The sequence below is a fragment of the Dreissena polymorpha genome, chromosome 6 (genome assembly GCF_020536995.1).
Source record: "Dreissena polymorpha isolate Duluth1 chromosome 6, UMN_Dpol_1.0, whole genome shotgun sequence".
Taxonomy (NCBI): Eukaryota; Metazoa; Mollusca; class Bivalvia; order Myida; family Dreissenidae; genus Dreissena; species Dreissena polymorpha.
Genome location: NC_068360.1, coordinates 70,671,960 through 70,690,327, shown reverse-complemented (window position 1 = coordinate 70,690,327; position 18,368 = coordinate 70,671,960). Strand labels below are relative to the sequence as shown.

The following is an 18,368-nucleotide window of genomic DNA, read 5'->3' as shown; positions in this document are numbered from 1 at the left end:
AGAGATAAAACATTAATAATTGCAAAAAGGTATTTTCTCTTATTTTTGGTAAACAAATGGCATGAAAGACTCCACCAAAAACAAGTGCCTGGAATTTTGATTTCTCAATGCATGAATGTAATTATTGGCCCTTAAAAACATGTGACTACCTTTAGGAAAAAGTTCCCGCACGTATTCCGCATATATGTCACTGTCATCGGCCCTGTACAGGTAATGACACATCTTATACCACAGCACTTTCCGTATCTTGTGGTTCAACGACCATGCTGCTGGCCTTAGAACCTTCTTCAAGCGTTTCCGGTCCATCTTTATTAGATATTGCACAATTATTTCTTCTCCCACTTCGACATCATGTCCTTCATTAATGTGTTCGGCGTGTTCTATCAGAACTCTAGCAATTGCCGATCTGTCTACGTGTCGACTGAAGGGAAGCTCTTCATTTGTCTCAATCTCATGAATAACTTCATGCTCTTTTTTTTCGTCTTCATTTTCACTTTCACTTTCGCATTTAGCATCCTCAAAATCTGCCTTTGTTTCTGCAATGTCAGAAAGTCTCTTATCCTTTGATTGCCACTTTTGCTCGCAAGTTTCATTTGTGGATTTGTCTGTATTCTCTGAGTTTAGACCATCTTTCACAGTTGCATTTACAGTGTCTGTTTGGTGATTGTATATTTCTGCATGATTGTTAATACTGTGCAAATTATCTGTATTTAGAATATCTACATGTTGTCTCATTTTTATATAAATTGCACCATCCTCATCATCACTTTCTCCTTCACTAACTCTACGTTTTGTGTCTTTAATTGTTACAGCATTTGAACTTTCATCCAACTTTTTGCTATCTTTAACAATCACTTCTCTGTACTGATTGTCATTATTGTTATCTTCATTGGAAGTCTCTATTACTTCCAGACCTTCATCTTTCTCAACCTCTTTTACGAAGTCCAATTTCTCATGGACTTCCACACAATCAACAACACACGTTGATTTATCAATTGTCTGATCTTCAATTGTTTCTAAAGCAGGTTCCTCACCATCTATGAAATCTGTTGATTCTCCGATTTCTCCAAACGTAATTACAGGACTAAACATTTTCTGTTCATCAGTATCCCTATCAGTGGTACAAATAAAAGTTATAGGATCACACTCAGGTCCAATTTTTGACTCAACCAGCTCATTTTGATCAATATGTGATCTCTTTGGTATTGTCTCATCAACAACTGTATTCTTTGGTGATGTTGTATCAATGGTACTCTTATCTGTGGTGCTAGCATGCTCCATATGGCCATGTGTTTCTCTATTATCCTTTCTGCGCTCACTAATTCTCCTGTCAACTTCACTGGTCTTTGTCTCTTCGTCAGGCTCTCTTACCGATTCCCTTTTCTCACCTTCTAAATCCTCAGTCTCATCACCATTGCCCTTTCGCTTCTTCGAAGGTCTTTTCCCCTTTTTGCTTGGCCGCTTCTCATTTTTTCCTGAAGCGCAATTCATTCTCAATAATTGTACATTTTCACATTTTATTCACATTTTATTCTGTGAGTATTGCTGCAGCTTTCTGTAATGATTTGTAGAGACTCTGTCTTTGGCACCATCGTCTCAGGTTATTAAAAGCCTCTGAAAAATAAAACTCCTATTAAAGCTAAGATACATGTACATGTATGCTAACTTATGAAATAGTCAAACCAGAAGTTATGGTTGGTGTGCACTTCACTCTCCTAGTTTTAACATTGACAGTCCTTTGATAGTGTGCAAGATATGCACATTACTAATTTAAATTTAATAAAATATCATACAAAAAAATCTCTCGAAAAGCAGGGCCCTCAATCTATCAAATTTGCCGCCGAATATTTATTTTTTTTTTAATAGAAAGATGTGTCTCATCTCATGATTATTATATCTCAATTCTATTTCAATCTAATCTTTTCAAACATACTAAATTATGAAAAATGCAATGAATTTAGTGCAAACATGTACAAATGTAATAATGAGAGAGTAAGTAAAAAAATCCCCCATAAAGGGAAACGCCGCGAAAATTCCCCCTCCTAAGGGCTGCGGACCCCTTCCCCCAAAGTAGTGTGAGGGCGCTGAAAAGTGGAAGCAAGAGTGATGTTTCTTGTACACTGAATATCCTTTTAATGAGATTTGCTCCGAAATAAAATTTAAGTATAATCAAAGCGCTGAAGGCACTGCAGTGTTCACTCTTTAAACGTATTTAATAATACTTAAAGTCACAGGACATGAATAAATTTCCTGTACTTGTCATATTTTCTGTTTTTATGTGTAAACCAAACTGCAAAGTGTCTTGTAATTTGAAAACTATCTTACGTGACACAGGGATTTCAATAGAATTTCAATGACGTGAGTAAAATGACCCCATGCTTGAAAATAAATTTTAGGGGTCAGATGCAATTCTCAGGGGTCAAAATAATGAAGCAGTGTTATTTCGTTTGTGCTTACAAGTTAAATTCTCAGCAAATGTTTCTTAGTATGCATTTTAGTGAAATACTATGCAATTTAACAGAATGTTTGTTGTATAAAATTGATAATTGATTTACATGTAGCTTGATGGTAACATCTGCATCAAAATAATGCAAGTACAATGTAGGATTATTTGCAGAGGATTCAAAAGTGTGAGGAAATTGCAAAATGCTTGCATCAACAGGATTCTGCTTCAATTGAAATCCCTCAGACACATATAAGCCTTGATTTACAAACTGTGATTTTAATAGTTGATCTTAACCTAATGTGCCTCATAGGCAAACCAAAATGAAGTTGAGGTTCATTGTGTATAAGCTTGATTTACAATAGCCATATCTGTCTTGAGAGCTTAAAGGGATCTTTTCATGCTTTGGTAAATTGACAAAATTGAAAAAAGTTGTTTCAGATTCGTAATTTTTCGTTTTAGTTATGATATTTGTGAGGAAACAGTAATACTGAACATTAACCATGCTCTAATATAGCCACTATATACATCTTTTGACGATTTTAAAACCTAAAAATTATAAAGCGTTGCAACGCGAAACGATTGAATAATTTGGAGAGTTCTGTTTTTGTCGTTAAATTTTGTGAAACTACGAAGATTGCTTATATAAGGTATAAAATACGTCAAGAATGTGTACTCAGCGGAATAGCTCAGTAGGCTAGAGCGTTTTTACTTCAGGACTCTGGCAGGACTCCAGGGGTCACTGGTTCGAAACCTGCTCCGGGCAATGTTCTTTTACTTTTTTTATTTTTTTTCTTGATTTTTTACTGGAGCTTTTACGATCTAATGTTTACATTTATCAATATAAAGCATTTAATGAATAAGTTAAAAAAATTCCAAAATCTGTGAAAAGGCCCCTTTAACCTTTTTTCAATAATTAGTAACCTGTTATTTTTTTAGCTTTATATTTTACAGCCTTTGCCTTTTGGATTGAGGCAAATAGCTAAATAAACCATGCAATTTGAAAAATGAAACATTATTAATACGATTATAAGCAAGATTTCTTTGAGAAACACAATGCCCCCCAGTAAGCCAAATATGAAGTTGCTATGTAGTTTATCAGGGTTGCCACCAACCTGATGAAATAAAATTCCCTGACTTTTCACTGACTTTACCCTGACAAAATCTTGGTTTTCACTGACTAATTTCGGGACATATTCAGCCTCCTCCACCCGATACAGCTAACCAAATCCACCCATTTAATGTTTCTTTTTTTCTTTAACATATAATATTTAACAACTAACAAAGCAGTACTACTTGTACACTATCCTATGCATGATGCAAGGCTATATAGTAAATAAAACATGCATGCCCCCCATATGGGCTGTCAGTTGTAGTGGCAGCCATTGTGTGAATACGTTTTTGTCACTGTGACCTTGACCTTTGACCTAGTGACCTGAAAATCGATAGGGGTCATCTGCCAGTCATGATCAAAGAACCTATGAAGTTTCATGATCCTAGGCCTAATTATTCTTGAGTTATCATCAGGAAACCATTTTACTGTTTAGATCACTGTGACCTTGACCTTTGACCTAGTGATATGAAAATTATTAGGGGTCATCTGCCAGTCATGATCAATGTTCCTATGAAGTTTCATGATTCTCGGCGTAAGCATTCTTGAGTTATCATCCGGAAACCATTAAACTATTTTGAGTCACTGTGACCTTGACCTTTGACCTAGTGACCTGAAAATCAATAGGGGTCATCTGCCAGTCATTATCAATGTTCCTATGAAGTTTCATGATCCTAGGCCAAATCATTCTTGAGTTATCATCCGGAAACCATTTTACTGTTTCGAATCACTGTGATTTGACCTTTGACCTAGTGACCTGAAAATCAATAGGGGTCATCTGCGGGTCATGATCAATACTACTATGAAGTTTCATGATCCTAGGCGTAAGCATTCTTGAGTTATCATCCGGAAACCATTTTACTGTTTCGCGTCACTGTGACCTTGACCTTTGACCTTGTGACCTGAAAATCAATAGGAGTCATCTGCCAGTCATGATCAATGTTCCTATGAAGTTTCATGATCCTAGGCGTAAGCATTCTTGACTTGAATCTTGAGTCATCATCCGGAAACCATTTTACTATTTCAAGTCACTGTGACCTTGACCTTTGACCTAGTGACCTGAAAATCAATAGGGGTCATCTGCCAGTCATGATCAATGTACCTACAGTATGAAGTTTCATGATCCTAGGCCTAAGCGTTCTTGAGTTATCATCCGGAAACCATCTGCCCCGATATGTGCAAAACAATATACCCCCTCTTCTTGGAAGGGGGGCATAATAACAGTATTCTAATTGTTTAAACGTGAATATTTAACTGAATTTTGTAATTTATGGTATTAAGTATTACAGAATTATATCCCTGTATAATTAACTCAATAATCCAATTACTAAGTTTATTGGAAAAGTTCTAAATCTTTTTGGGAAATTTTGGTCAGATTTTTGGGGAAAAATGCTCCTTTTTGCCATTGGGAAGCAGTCTGTAAAAGGCTGTAATTTTGGGGAAAAATCACTGGTAACAGTGACCTTAATCACACCCACTCCAAGTGCAATACAGGGCCCCCGTGGTTCATCCCTATTATCACATAAAAAATGTTGTTTTTCAATACAGGTTGTTATTGACAAAAGCAGCTCTATCGTGTAGCCAGTTTATGACAGTTATTTACTGGAGCAGATTTGGCCAGTGCAAACGTGTCCCAATGACATTGTTTGCTATCAGATGATCTGATCATTAATGATACTTTTGTTGTGAAGAAAAGCAACTTGTGTGAAACTGAGAGATTATCTGGGATATCACAGCATCAGTTTTCCACTTTGATAGGTACACACTGCATTGAAATCTTACTTAACACTATTGATTTTTTTTATCTGACCAGTTATTATTTTGAAATGATTTATTTGCATATAGGTAAAGTTTTAATTCAAAATAACATAACACATGGCATAAAAGAGCACTTTCAGACATGTGCTTTACTTGTATTCCAAACGCACACACTGAATAGACATCATTAAGCTTACTTAACCATATTGATTTGTTTTATTATAATTGTTTATTTATAATCATGTAATTATTTATTTTTTAATAGGTAAAGTTTCAATTCACATCAAGGGTCTAGCTAGGTTCAAAATTTAGGGAGAAGTCACTTCTCCCAAAGACCAAAATAGGGAGAAGTGGCAACTTTTCAGGGAGAAATGGTACTTTTGCATCCAGGGGTCAAGCTTAGCTGAAAATTTCAGGAGATGTCACTTCTGTACAGTTGCGTCATAGGTCTTCATTTTACATGTATTTTGTGGCAAATTAAAGGAGAAGTATTTCCTTTCAGCTTTCAATCAACTCTTTACTTGTCTTATACCCCTCATTAAACCGTGCCAATTATCATTAATCAGAAACAACTCATATTTCACACTTTGGGGGACAACATTTACAAATAAAAACACACACTTAAGTGTTTATTTTTGTTATTGATGTATTTAACTGACTTTAAGTAATATATTTAACACTTAACATGCTATTTATGTGATAACTGATATGCTATTTCAATAATAGAGGCTGAAATGGGTGATGGAATTCAAAAGGCTGCATTTCATTTATAATAAGAGATGTCAAGTGTATAAAACCTACATTTTTCTTATTTGTAATTGATTGTAAATTATTCTGGTACATTTTATTTTATTTTTCCTGTACAGGTGTATCAAACAAAACTTCAATTTTAACAAAACCAGTAATATTCATAATCTTCTTACTTCCTTGTAAATTTTAAGAAAATCAAGATTAAATCGAATTTATATTGTGCTACAATTTAAAAACATTAAAATTCATTTAAAATCTCATTTTACAGCACAGATTCCAAATCTTACCTGTAAATGAGCCCTATATTTATTGCCAGTGCTAGGTTAACTCTTCGCATTTGATCATTCCTTTGTATTGTTTTAATGGGCCATTTAACTTTGCTGAAGTATAGTTACTGGTAGCCAGCATAAGGCAATTAAGCAAGGCTTCACCTATGAAAAATTTTAAGAACTCTAATAGCTCCCGCCTGCGCATTTTAATGTTCAACTTTGCATGACCTGTAAATGGGGCAACTTCTGGCTGAGAATTCTCCTGTGTCCAATTCTCCACATCAAATTGATTTTAATGGTCAATGTGTGGCACAAACAAATAATTAAAAGGTGGAGAAGTTATGTCGCCTTCATGAAATTAATTAGCGACAAAAATATTCCCTTGGCGAGCAAATCGCCCACTTCACCCACTAGCAAGACCCCTGCACATAACAAGTGGCACAGGGCTTTTGGGGAAGGGCCTGGTCTTCCATTTTGGGGGAAAAAATTATCAAAGTAAATGTAAAATTTGGGGAAAATTGCATCATTTTAAATAAATTGTCTTAGGGGAAGGGGTCTATAATAGAAAGCCCTTGCTTAAGGAGGGGAAAAAGCCATGCTGGCATAAAAGAGCTTTTTTTGACACATGAGCTTTACTTGCATTTTAAAACAAGGCTGAACTTTGGAATGTAAACTAAGAGGCAAAGTTTCTGTTGATTTATTTCGGACCATTAATACATTGTCGGTCCCTAGACCTAATTCATTCTACACTACGCGAACAGTGATTTTGCCAGGATTCTCGCATCACCGCGATCATTGCAACATGACAAATCGCGTTGATTCCTTGCGACAAGAAAATTTGGGTGATGTCTCGGTGATTCCACGGTGACCGTCGCGCGATGTATCTTGCTGTAAGGCAATATGCGCGAATCACTTTGAACCGCCGTTAATCACCTTTTTTCGTGATTTGCGTTGACGGTTACACTTTCATGTAACATTTGCACTAACGTTACACATACTTTTTTCTCACATAAAAAAGTAGCCAAATAAAAGAATTCCGCAACATGGGAATCGGAAATATGCATTCCGCAAACTAGGATACATTGTAAATAACTGAAATAATAAATATTCGGCCCATTGGGAATTGGCAAACAAGAGCACCGCATAACGGGTGCCACGCTTGGCTGCGAAAGCTTGTCAGAATTTTTTTTTTTTTTTTTTTTAGAGCTCACAGTGACCTTGACCTTTAACCTAGTGACTCAAAATGGGTGTAGAACTCATCAAGGTGCATCTACAAATGAAGTTTCAAAGTTGTAGGTGGAAGCACTTTGAATTTAGAGGCAATATTAGGGGTTCTGTTAAAGTTTTATATTAGAGGTCACAGTGACCTTGACCTTTGACCTAGTGAACCAAAAATTGGTGTGGCATGTAGAACTCATCAAGGTGCAACTACAGATGAAGTTTCAAAGTTGTAGGTGGAAGCACTTTGATTTTAGAGCCTATGTTAAAGTTTGATATTAGAGGTCACAGTGACCTTGACCTTTGACCTAGTGACCCAAAAATGGGTGTGGCATGTAGAACTCATCAAGGTGCATCTACATATGAAGTTTCAAAGTTGTAGGTGGAAGCACTTTGATTTTAGAGCCAATGTTAAGGTTGTAGCACGACGCCTACGGCGGACGTCAGACAAGCTGGCTATGACAATAGCTCGGGTTTTTTGCGAAAACAGCCACGCTAAAAATGACTTTGCAAACTGGAAATCTGACCTTCGGCAATCAGGTACAAAGATGGCGACGATCACAGCTTCATTGCTTTATCCGCCCGTTCAACCGATTTTAATCGCTTAGAGTTATAACGACCTTCGACAGCTTATTGGTGTTGATCTGTTGTGTAATGTCAATAAAGGTGTGAAAAACTCGCGAGTCAGTGTTTATTACATGTATTCCCTATTAGAGCAGTACGTGTAAAAAAAAAATGAAATAATCCAGACGATTTATTTACATGCTAACGCACTGTAACTGTTAACAAATATCCACTTTCATTTATACCTGTTATCAGAAAGTCCCCAGGAAACACGTTTTTTACATGCGTATGTCGCAATAAAACTTTTTTTGTACATGATGGTATTGCATTCAATCTTAATTTAAATTCACTCGTCCAATGAAAGCTGTGTCCCATAATGCACAGTACTCTTAAAGGGATCTTTTCACGCTTTGGTAAATTGACAACATTTAAAAAAGTTGTTTCAGATTCGCAAATTTTCGGTTTAGTTATGATATTTGTGAGAAAATAGTATTACTGAACATTTGCCATGGTCTAATATATGACGATTTAAAAACCTAACAAGATGTGTTTGAGAAACACAATGTCCCCCTATATGACGTTTGACCTTGAAGGATGACCTTGACCCTTCACCACTCAAAATGTGCAGCTCCATGAGATACACATGCATTTCAAATATAAAATTGCTAGTTTCAATATTGCAGAAGTGACATAACATAAGCAATTTTGACCCATATATTTGACCTTGAAGGATGACCTTGACCTTGACCTTTCACCACTCAAAACATGCAGCTCCATGAGATACACATGCATGCCAAATATCAAGTTGCTATCTTCAATATTGCAAAAGTATTCATAAAATAAGCGATTTGGGCCACATATATTTGACCTCTGACCTTGAAGGATGACCTTGACCTTGACCTTTCGCCACTCAAAATGTGCAGCTCCATGAGATACACATGCATGCCAAATATCAAGTTGCTATCTTCAATATTGCAAAAGTACTCATAAAATGAGCTTTTTTGTCCACATAATTTTGACTTCTGACCTTGAAGGATGACCTTGACCTTTCACCAATCAAAATATGCAGCTCCATGAGATACACATGCATGCCAAATATCAAGTTGCTATCTTGAATATTGAAATACTGCAAAAGTGTACATTAAATGAGCGATTTTGACCCATATATTTGACCTTTGACCTTGAAGGCTGACCTTGACCTTTCACCACTCAAAATGTGCAGCTCCATGAGGTACACATGCATGCCAAATATCAAGTTGCTATCTTCAATATTGCAAAAGTTATTGCAAATGTTAAAGTTGGCGCAAACCAACCAACCAACAGACCAACAGACAGGGCAAAAACAATATGTCCCCCACTACTATAGTGGGGGAAATAAAATTTATAAAGCGTTGCAACGCGAAACTATTGAATAATTTGGAGAGTTTTGTTATTGTAATTTAAATTTGTGAAACTACGAAGATTGCCTATATAACGTATAAAATACACATCTTATGTATGCTTGGCAGGATAGCTCAGTTGGCTAATGCGTTTTTACTTCAGGATTCCGGGGGTCACTGGTTCGAGCCCTGCTGCTGGCTACTTTTTTTTCCTTTAAAAAAAAATATTTTTTAATTTTTAACTGGAGCTTTTAAAATTTAATGTTTACATTTATCAATATAAAGCATTTAATGACAAACTTCAAAACATGCCAAAATCTGTGAAAAGGCCCCTTTAACACTTCTGAAAAATAGCGTAGGCATGCATATGGTTGTGTTTATGAATTTCTTAAACATATTTATCGTCATAAATGTTTACGATTATTTGTTTGTAAGTGATGTTGTAATTATTTTGGATTATCGAATAATTGTGAACATTAGAAAAGCGGTATGTATACATTTATCGATATGATTTGATTTATATGCATGAATTGGCGATCACAGCGAATCGTGGCGAATCACCACAAAATTGCGGGGAATCACCACAAAGATTATCTTGCTCTCGCACAACAGTGGCGTAACGAATCACATAAAATCTCGGTGATTTTCCACTAAAAAATCAAACTGTCCACCGTGACTCCGCCAATTTCAATAGCTTTGGAAAACTGAATGTCAAAGACCCGGTGGTTGAAATTTTAAAATGTCAAATAAAATGATCAGGGGTCAAAATACTGAAGTCTAGATAATTTGTTACTGGATACATGTATGTGTTGATTGCTATGCAAATGTTTCTTTGTATAACTTGCTTGCTTAAGATTAACAACATTTTGCTGAATATAAAATACAGTATATGTTATTTTCATGGTGATATTTGCATCAAAATGATGCATGGTTATTAATTTGGAGGAGTCAAAATTGACTGTACTGTAGTATGCTGTTGAAAAGCCTTGTTTTATGCATAGCCTTGCTTTTGCCATGCCGGAAGTATTATTTCTATGCTGTCCGCTGCATAAATTTTAATAATTTTTACACACGATACATAATGTATCCTGTGTAAAAATTATTGCGTAATAGGAAGATTATCTAAAGCTTGACGCCGCCTATTGTAAATAAAAAAGCAGCCGATATATGACATGTATTATACATACCGGTAATTGTCAAGTCGAATGTTTGCAATTTTTGTTTTCAAATTCAATCTAGACTGCGTTACTGCTTCAATTATGAATAACTGTGAAAACTTTTGACAATTGACTTTTCTACTATTAAAGTCATTTTAATATTGTGATTTTAGGTTCTTTTAAGTGGAAATTTTATATGTAAATACAGTTTAATAGTGAAGTGTGTTATGATTAGCTTAAATTTAAATTAGGTGTTCATTACAAAAATGGTTCGAATGTGTGACATACTTTAGGGGGTGGGGGTCCAAATGTGTGACAGTTTGTGACAGGGGGGGAGGGGGTTAAAAATGTCTATTAACACTATATGCACATAGTAAACTTCTGGGTTAATGAACCCAGAGCAAACATGCAACAAGGCGATTGTATGTGGCAAAATTCTATTTAAAGGTATACTTTAATTCAACCACTGAGGATATATGATCAGGGTTTCCCATGGCTCAAAAATTTCTTTAGCCAAATTCACCTTGCCAGGGGTGTAAAATAACTGTAACCCGCTCGCATTTGCAACTGTGTCTTTTTGTGTAGTAAAAATCTGATACGCTTTTGGGACTTTAAATTGTTACATGTTTGTATGACTATGTGCCATAATTGCCATTTGAAATATTAAACTAAATTGATTTGATAATATAATGTAGTTGTAGTTCATTTAAACAGTCAATAGAGGTGTTGTAATAAATGATACCGTATTTCTTCAATTATACGACGGATTGACATAAGACGGGGCCCCCACTTCTGAGTAAATTTTGCCATATTTTGCATTGACCTTCTTATAAGACGGGGTAAAAAATATCCAAAATGAAACTTGTTTTCTTTCAACAAAGCCAGATTTTCCTTCAAATTATGTAATCCAACTATTCCAGAACACTACGTAAATTCACCAAACCCAACTATAAACAAATGATGTGCTAACATGTACAACTATGCACATCGCAAGCTATATCACGATCACGACCCATCAGGGGTTTCCCCAGGCCATTTTCCGATCAGTGTATTTTTCAGTAAAATAAAGTGGATATTGTCCAAAAAAATCAAGGTTTCTCTATCAGTGTATCAATATTCCCTGTTTTAAAAGAGCACTCGGTACCTACTTTCACAAGTAATCGCCATAAACACCACATGGGGTAATGGTTAATCCACTTATAAGAGAATAGCATGACACGCGTATCGATTATTCCAGCCACATTACACAGTCATTTAAATGCTGACAAGGATGTATCTGGTAACTTTCTAGTCGTCAAACTGTGAAGTTCATCGTCCAATCGGTTACGCGAATGCTTATAATGGCGGGGTTAACTATCGACCATTATTTTTGATTGACGTCGGGCATGAAGTAAGAGTTTTTCGCAGCTTGATTAGCAAGAAGTTGTACCATTTGAGTAATATAAAACCGGTAATTAGTACAGTACAGAACATTAAAAACGGTTTCGGGCATCATCATCACACCTTTTTACTGTAAACAAGTGTTACCTATGAATCATAATTAAAACGAGAAATTAATTAAAAAGTGTTAAACAATTAATTATTTTAGCGAGTAAGTTGTGCAAATGACTCCCGGTTACAATTATGTGATAACAATTTAATTCCAGTACATGTATATCAGGGATCATATTTTCCCGCAACATCAATCGGTCCGGATATAAATGGGGAAAAGTATCCGAAAATGTGTATCCGAAATCATGACAAATTACGTTAAAATATATACCATTGATTTTGCCATTCATGAAGGTGGTATAATACATGTACAAGTAAAATTCCCTTAGGCATTTTTTTTAAACGGAACGAGTTTTCTCAACTGGTTTTATCATTTGGTATTTCATTGTTGTTTCGTGTGATGTTTTATCAGACGAGTGTAGTGATTTAAGGTCACTTCCAACAGCCTTGCTTTTGAGCTAGCTTTTCAGCGACGCGGTTAGAGTGTCTGACTACCACTCTGGAGGTCGTGGGTTCGATCCCCAATGAAGCTCCGTATTTTTACAATAGGACCGACAAAACCGAAAAAATATGATCCCTGATGTATATTTCAACATGTCCATTAATTTTATTGAACTGATTCACCTCGTTTTTCTGACATTTATTCGACACTAATGCGCTTTAACAAATTTTCGTTGAATTAATTACGCACACTTGTAAATGTTTCATCAGATAATCGATAGTTAGAAGACTGATGATGGCAACCGGCCGTGATCCTCGTGGACAATGTGAATTTCATGCATAATTCCGTCAAAACATTTATTCGACTCGTAAAGTGTTTAAACAAATTATCGTTGAATTTATAACGCAACGGTTAATATTTGTTGAAATCTCAAATGGGAATAATTAAATTTGTAATCCGAAACCCATCCCGTAAGTCGATGTTAACGCGTTAATCCGAAACACACTTCCGAATGTAAATGTTACCGCAACGTTAAAATATTTTTGCTTCAAATTAGCAGTGCAAATTTATTTTGTGTCGAATCTTTTTCTCAATAAAAAAGAGCGCGAAAATCATGCAGCATGTACAACATCGCGTCATTTGCATACAAACGTGTGTGTATTGAGCGTTTTAACAAGCACACAACAGGTCACGGGATTGACGCATATTTAGAGGCAATATTTCATCAAATCTATAAATAGTCACTTAAAAAATGGCAAGGTTTGTGTTAAAGAAATAATTGAGAGCTTTTATTGTAAATATTTACCAGAAAGAGATTGATAAAAACGGAATAAACGGGATTATCGGGTAATAAATAGAAACTTGAAAAGTAGTAAGTATAAAATAGAGTCGGGTTGAAACGGATGTATTGGGGAATCGTTCGAGTCGGGACTTTACTATCTGTGCGGGAAAGTTTTAAAAAAATTAAACAAATTAAAAAAATATATTTTTAAATGACTGGGGGATTTTTTTGAAGAGTTCATAGCGCACCAAATGACGTCTTTTGACGCTGTTTTTCTTTGAGTTATAACGCACCACAGAACGTGAATTGACACGTTAAATTTAAAAAAAAAAAAACGTCGGGAGGGGACACCCAGAACCACCCCTAGCAGCCCCGGGGCGCCTGACAAAAATCCTGTGGAAAGCACTGCGACCAATGGACCTGCAGTGTAGTTAAGTAAACAACTGATTGCTTAAAACAAAAAATAATAATACACAACTTATTTTACTTAAAAAAATATAGGGGCAACCACAAAACAAGTATGGGCGACCTCACACTGTGTTTTTACAGCTTATTTTTGGGCCGAAAAAGGGCCCCATTCCCAATGCCAAAAGTGCCGGTATATATTTTTCCCAAATAGAGTTTAAAAAATCACAATCCAGAGTCATTTTTGGGCATCTTTTTTATTTAATTCTCAATGATGCAATTTGATGAAAAATAACCAAAATTTGACTTGTAAATGAATTATGGAAAGTTATAATCATGTTATTCAGTAAATTTACTCTAACAAGAATTTACATCATAAAAGCAAAATTATAATTTCCCAATTTAGTCAAAACGTCGCTAGTTTTCCCAATTCAATGGGCCAGGGCCCCATTCCAAAAATGGAGGAAAAAAAACACTGCCTCATTTTGTACTCTGGTGGCCTTTAAGCAATATTTTACACCATACATGCCAGAATTTTTTATGTCCAAAGCGGGACATTCCAAAAAAATTGTCGGGACATTTGACCAGAAAGCAGGACACCTAAAACGATCTATCATTCCACCTCTACTGTAGTCAGTATAGTACTAACAAAAACTCTTGAAACTTTTATTCAAGACATAAAACATCTGATATGAAGCATGAAATCTAAAACATAACAATAACAGTTTTATTAAATAAGACAATAGCAAACAACGAAGATAATATTCATCTTTTTAGAGTACAAAATCTGGAACATTACGACAACAATACTCATTATATTACTTTCAATGGCAAACATTAAAGCAGGGGAGGCTATCCAGTACACTGAAATTACGGGTTACAGTAAACTATCTACCGAACAGTTACATCAGCTTGAGACGGTATCACTTATTGGACTGTTTGTTGCGATTTTGGTAAATTGCACATTCAGATTATCCCGCTATTTTGGAACTAAACATTGAATGTAAAAGACTCATTAATGACGTAGAGTTAATTTTACAAAACAATTATTGTTTAAACCGTTTCAAACAAAGACAAAAACAAACACATTTTCAACATTTATTTCATTATAATACAACTATCGATAGCAATAAGCGACCACTATCTTGAAGACCACCATGGTGTAAATGCCTGATAAAATCAATAATTAGCCGCTGATAAGGTGTCATAAACAACACTGGTACACACAAGAAGTAGAATCGGATTGTTAATTGGGGGCAATAAAGGGATTAGCGGTGGTAAGTGTTAGCGAAACAGAGCTTGAATAGCGAATTTTATTGGGAACCTATAGTCCTTACATCGTTTTTTACGAATGTCGGGACAAATCGTCTCATAACGGGACGCCGGGACAAAGGGCCCAAAAGCGGGACTGTCCCGCTGAGATCGGGACGTCTGGCATGTATGTTTTACACCCCTGCTTGCTATGGCAAAATTCTTCTATTTTAGGCTATTTTATAAGTTTTAATAAAGAACAAGAGATGTGTTTGTCAGAAACACAATGCCCCCTACTGCCCCGCTTTGATTTATTAATTGTTTTTTATCATTTGGCAAGTACAGATAATTATCTCCCTTTGAAGCTTATTTCTTCCCTTGAATTTGTTTGTTTCACCTTTGACCTTGGAGGATGACCTTGATCTTTCACCACTCAAAATGTGCAGCTATATGAGATACACATGCATGCCAAATATCAAGTTGCTCTCTGACGGGACATAGAAGTTATGAGCATTTTTCGAAACCTAAACGCTGAAACCTATACGCAAAGTGTGAAGGAAAGACAGACAGACGGGGGCATAAAAAGTTGTAGCCAAATACAATTTAATTTTTCTTTAGCCAAATAGGTCAAGTTGTATCCATTGGCTAATTTGGCGAATGGCATAGTAAGCCCTGATGATTTTTCTCTAAAATGCAAGAGCCCAACACAATTTCTACTAGCCATAGATTAGTGGGTTTACTTTTAATATCAAGTTTGCATAGTGAGATTTTTTAGTCAGCTTTTATGGGTACATACGTACAGCTCATCGTTCTTCTTGATTAAACCAAATTCAATGTCAAAATAAGAGGTCTCAAGTTTGTCTATAATTCGAATTCAATCAACCTAAAACAGCGTTACAAACACAATACCTGTTACCATCGGTATCAATTTGCATGTTGTTTGTGGATAAATGCTCAAAACAAAAAGTTTATAAAAAATCATTACCAAACTGAAAGTCGAATATGTGAATTGACGATTCGATCTATCTTACTGAGGTTCAGTAGAAAGTCGGTGTATTATGATTGGTTGATTAGACACGAGCTCTACAGGTGTCTAGCTAGGCTCAACATTTTGGGAGAAGTCACTTCTCCCTAAAGCCAATATACATGTAGGGAGAATTGGTAACATCGTTTGGATAAATGGTACATTTGCGTCACAGATCTTAGTTTTACGTACAAAATGTATATTTTGCGGCAACTTAAAGGAAAAGTGGTTTCTGTTCAGCGTTCAATCAACTCTTCACTTGTTTTATACAATAAGACATGTTAAGTGTATAAAACCTACATGTTTCTTATATCTCATTGATTGTTGATAATGATGGTACTTTTAATTATTTTTATCCTGAACAGGTATATCAAATAAACTTCAATTGTAACAAACCAGTAATGTTCAGAATCTTACTTCCTTGTTAATTTTAAGGATTTCAACATTAAATCAAATTCATATTTTGTTAAAAATATTTGTTTTAAATTGAAAATTCAGTTTAATCTCATTCTACAGCAGGGATTCCAAGTCTGACCTGTAAATGAGCCCCATATTTATTGCCAATGCTAGGTTAAATGAGCCCCATATTTATTGCCAATGCTAGGTTACCTCTTCCCATTTGATCATTCTAGAGTATTGTTTTTATAATGGGCCATTTAACTTTGCTTAAGCATAGTTATTTGTAGCCAGCACAAGGAAATTAATCAAGGCATCATCTATGAATAATTTTTAGAAGTCTAAAAGCTCCAGACTGTTCTTTTGAATGTTCAACTTTGCATGACCAGATAATGGGGCAAGTTATGGCTGAGAAACCTCCTTTGTCCAATTTTCCACATCAAATTGATTTTAATCAGTAAATGTCTGGCACAAAGGATATCATTTAAAGGAGAGATGTTACTTCGCCTTCATGAAATTATTGTGCAAAATTAATATTCCCTAATAATAATTGTCCACCTTGCCCACTCGCGAGACCCCTGATCTATCTTGCTGGGGATTCCGGAGATAATCTATAGCGTATTTTCGAATTCGGAATTTTCAGAATATTTGGCCTTTCCTTTGCAAAAACTTACACATTTTCCTAAACCACTGATGTGTTTGAAACTTTGGATTAAGATCATTTTTATGCGAGCACACCACATCATGCAAGTTGTTTTAATTTGCGCATTAGTGATATATATATGATCTGTTTGTATTTATTTACGGCAGAAAATACTTTATGTAGCTAATATTACCGCTTAAAGTACTGCCCAGATTTCGGGTGGGAGACTTGACATGGAAAATGCCGTAAGCAGTTTGCAACTCCCAGTGGCCCGGAGGGTCAATAGCTGGGAGTTTGATTATTGCAACTACGTGTGGATATAAACTATCATGGTTATTTCAGTAGCCTATAATTGTTAAAAAAATATAATTAAGAAAAGGCAGTATTTTTTCTATACGTTTATAGGCCCAGCAAACACTTCAGGGGCGATGGCTCTTGCAAATTTCGAACTCTGTACTGACAGTTTAACGGAAGTTGCATTTCTTGGCATTTTAAAAAAGCTAACTTATTTTGTTTCTGTTATCATTAAAACTTTAGCTCGGCTTACTATTAATGTAACATTAATTTTCTATCTGTTTGTCAATTGTGCAATATTAAAACGTTAATTTACCTGTAACATTTCGTTAAATCACAAAAAATCTTGAGTCTATAATGCTCAAATGACCGGAAGCACAAGATGTGTCAAGGTCACATGAAGAAAACTCAACGGTTACAAAACACTAATTAAAAAAATAACAATGTGTTAAGTTCAAGTCTTACTTACGTAATACGTCCTATTTAACAGAGTCCCACCGTTGTAAGAATTAAAATGATAACGAAACAATTTTTTACCTTAGCTCTATCTGTAACAACAGCATACTGTAAGTTTGTAGTCTTTTATTATTTTATTTTGAAAAATTGACAAATGTAGTTTAAATCCGGTCCGATTAAATACAATGGATAAATCGAATGGTATATGTACATCAATAGACTTTTTCTGCAAAGGGCTAGATTTTGGAGGAAAAAAGCAATATTCGTTGGTAAATTGAAAGCCGTCACACCTCAAATCCTTTCAAAATCAGATACCGTATAAACCTTTTCCATATGAATGCAACTATATATGATTGGTAGATAAAAAGATGATTCAGCGTTGTTTTTCTCATTCGGATTAATCGGTTTTTTTCTTCATAGAAGTCAATTACAACTGTTTAAAACAAAAATCGTATTCATTCTTGCTTTGCGGAAACTGTCAAAACAGCCTCAATAAAATCATCTCAAATCAGACGCTTCTAAACTATTCTTACATC

At 35.3% G+C, this 18,368-nt stretch overlaps 1 protein-coding gene across 3 annotated transcripts in view; it reads right to left on the bottom strand.

Annotated features, from left to right (window-relative positions):
• The window catches only part of LOC127833644 (GTPase-activating protein skywalker-like), a 73,867-nt gene extending 56,104 nt beyond the window's left edge, over positions 1-17,763 (bottom strand). For all 3 annotated transcript variants that reach the window (XM_052359032.1, XM_052359035.1, XM_052359033.1), the window contains exons 1-2: positions 17,693-17,763; positions 150-1,614 (exon numbers count right to left, since the gene is read on the bottom strand). In XM_052359032.1, coding sequence (XP_052214992.1) covers positions 150-1,491 — 1,342 coding nt within the window. In that variant the 5' untranslated portion in view covers positions 1,492-1,614; positions 17,693-17,763. The remainder of the gene's footprint in view (positions 1-149; positions 1,615-17,692) is intronic.
• Positions 17,764-18,368: the final 605 nt, after the last annotated feature.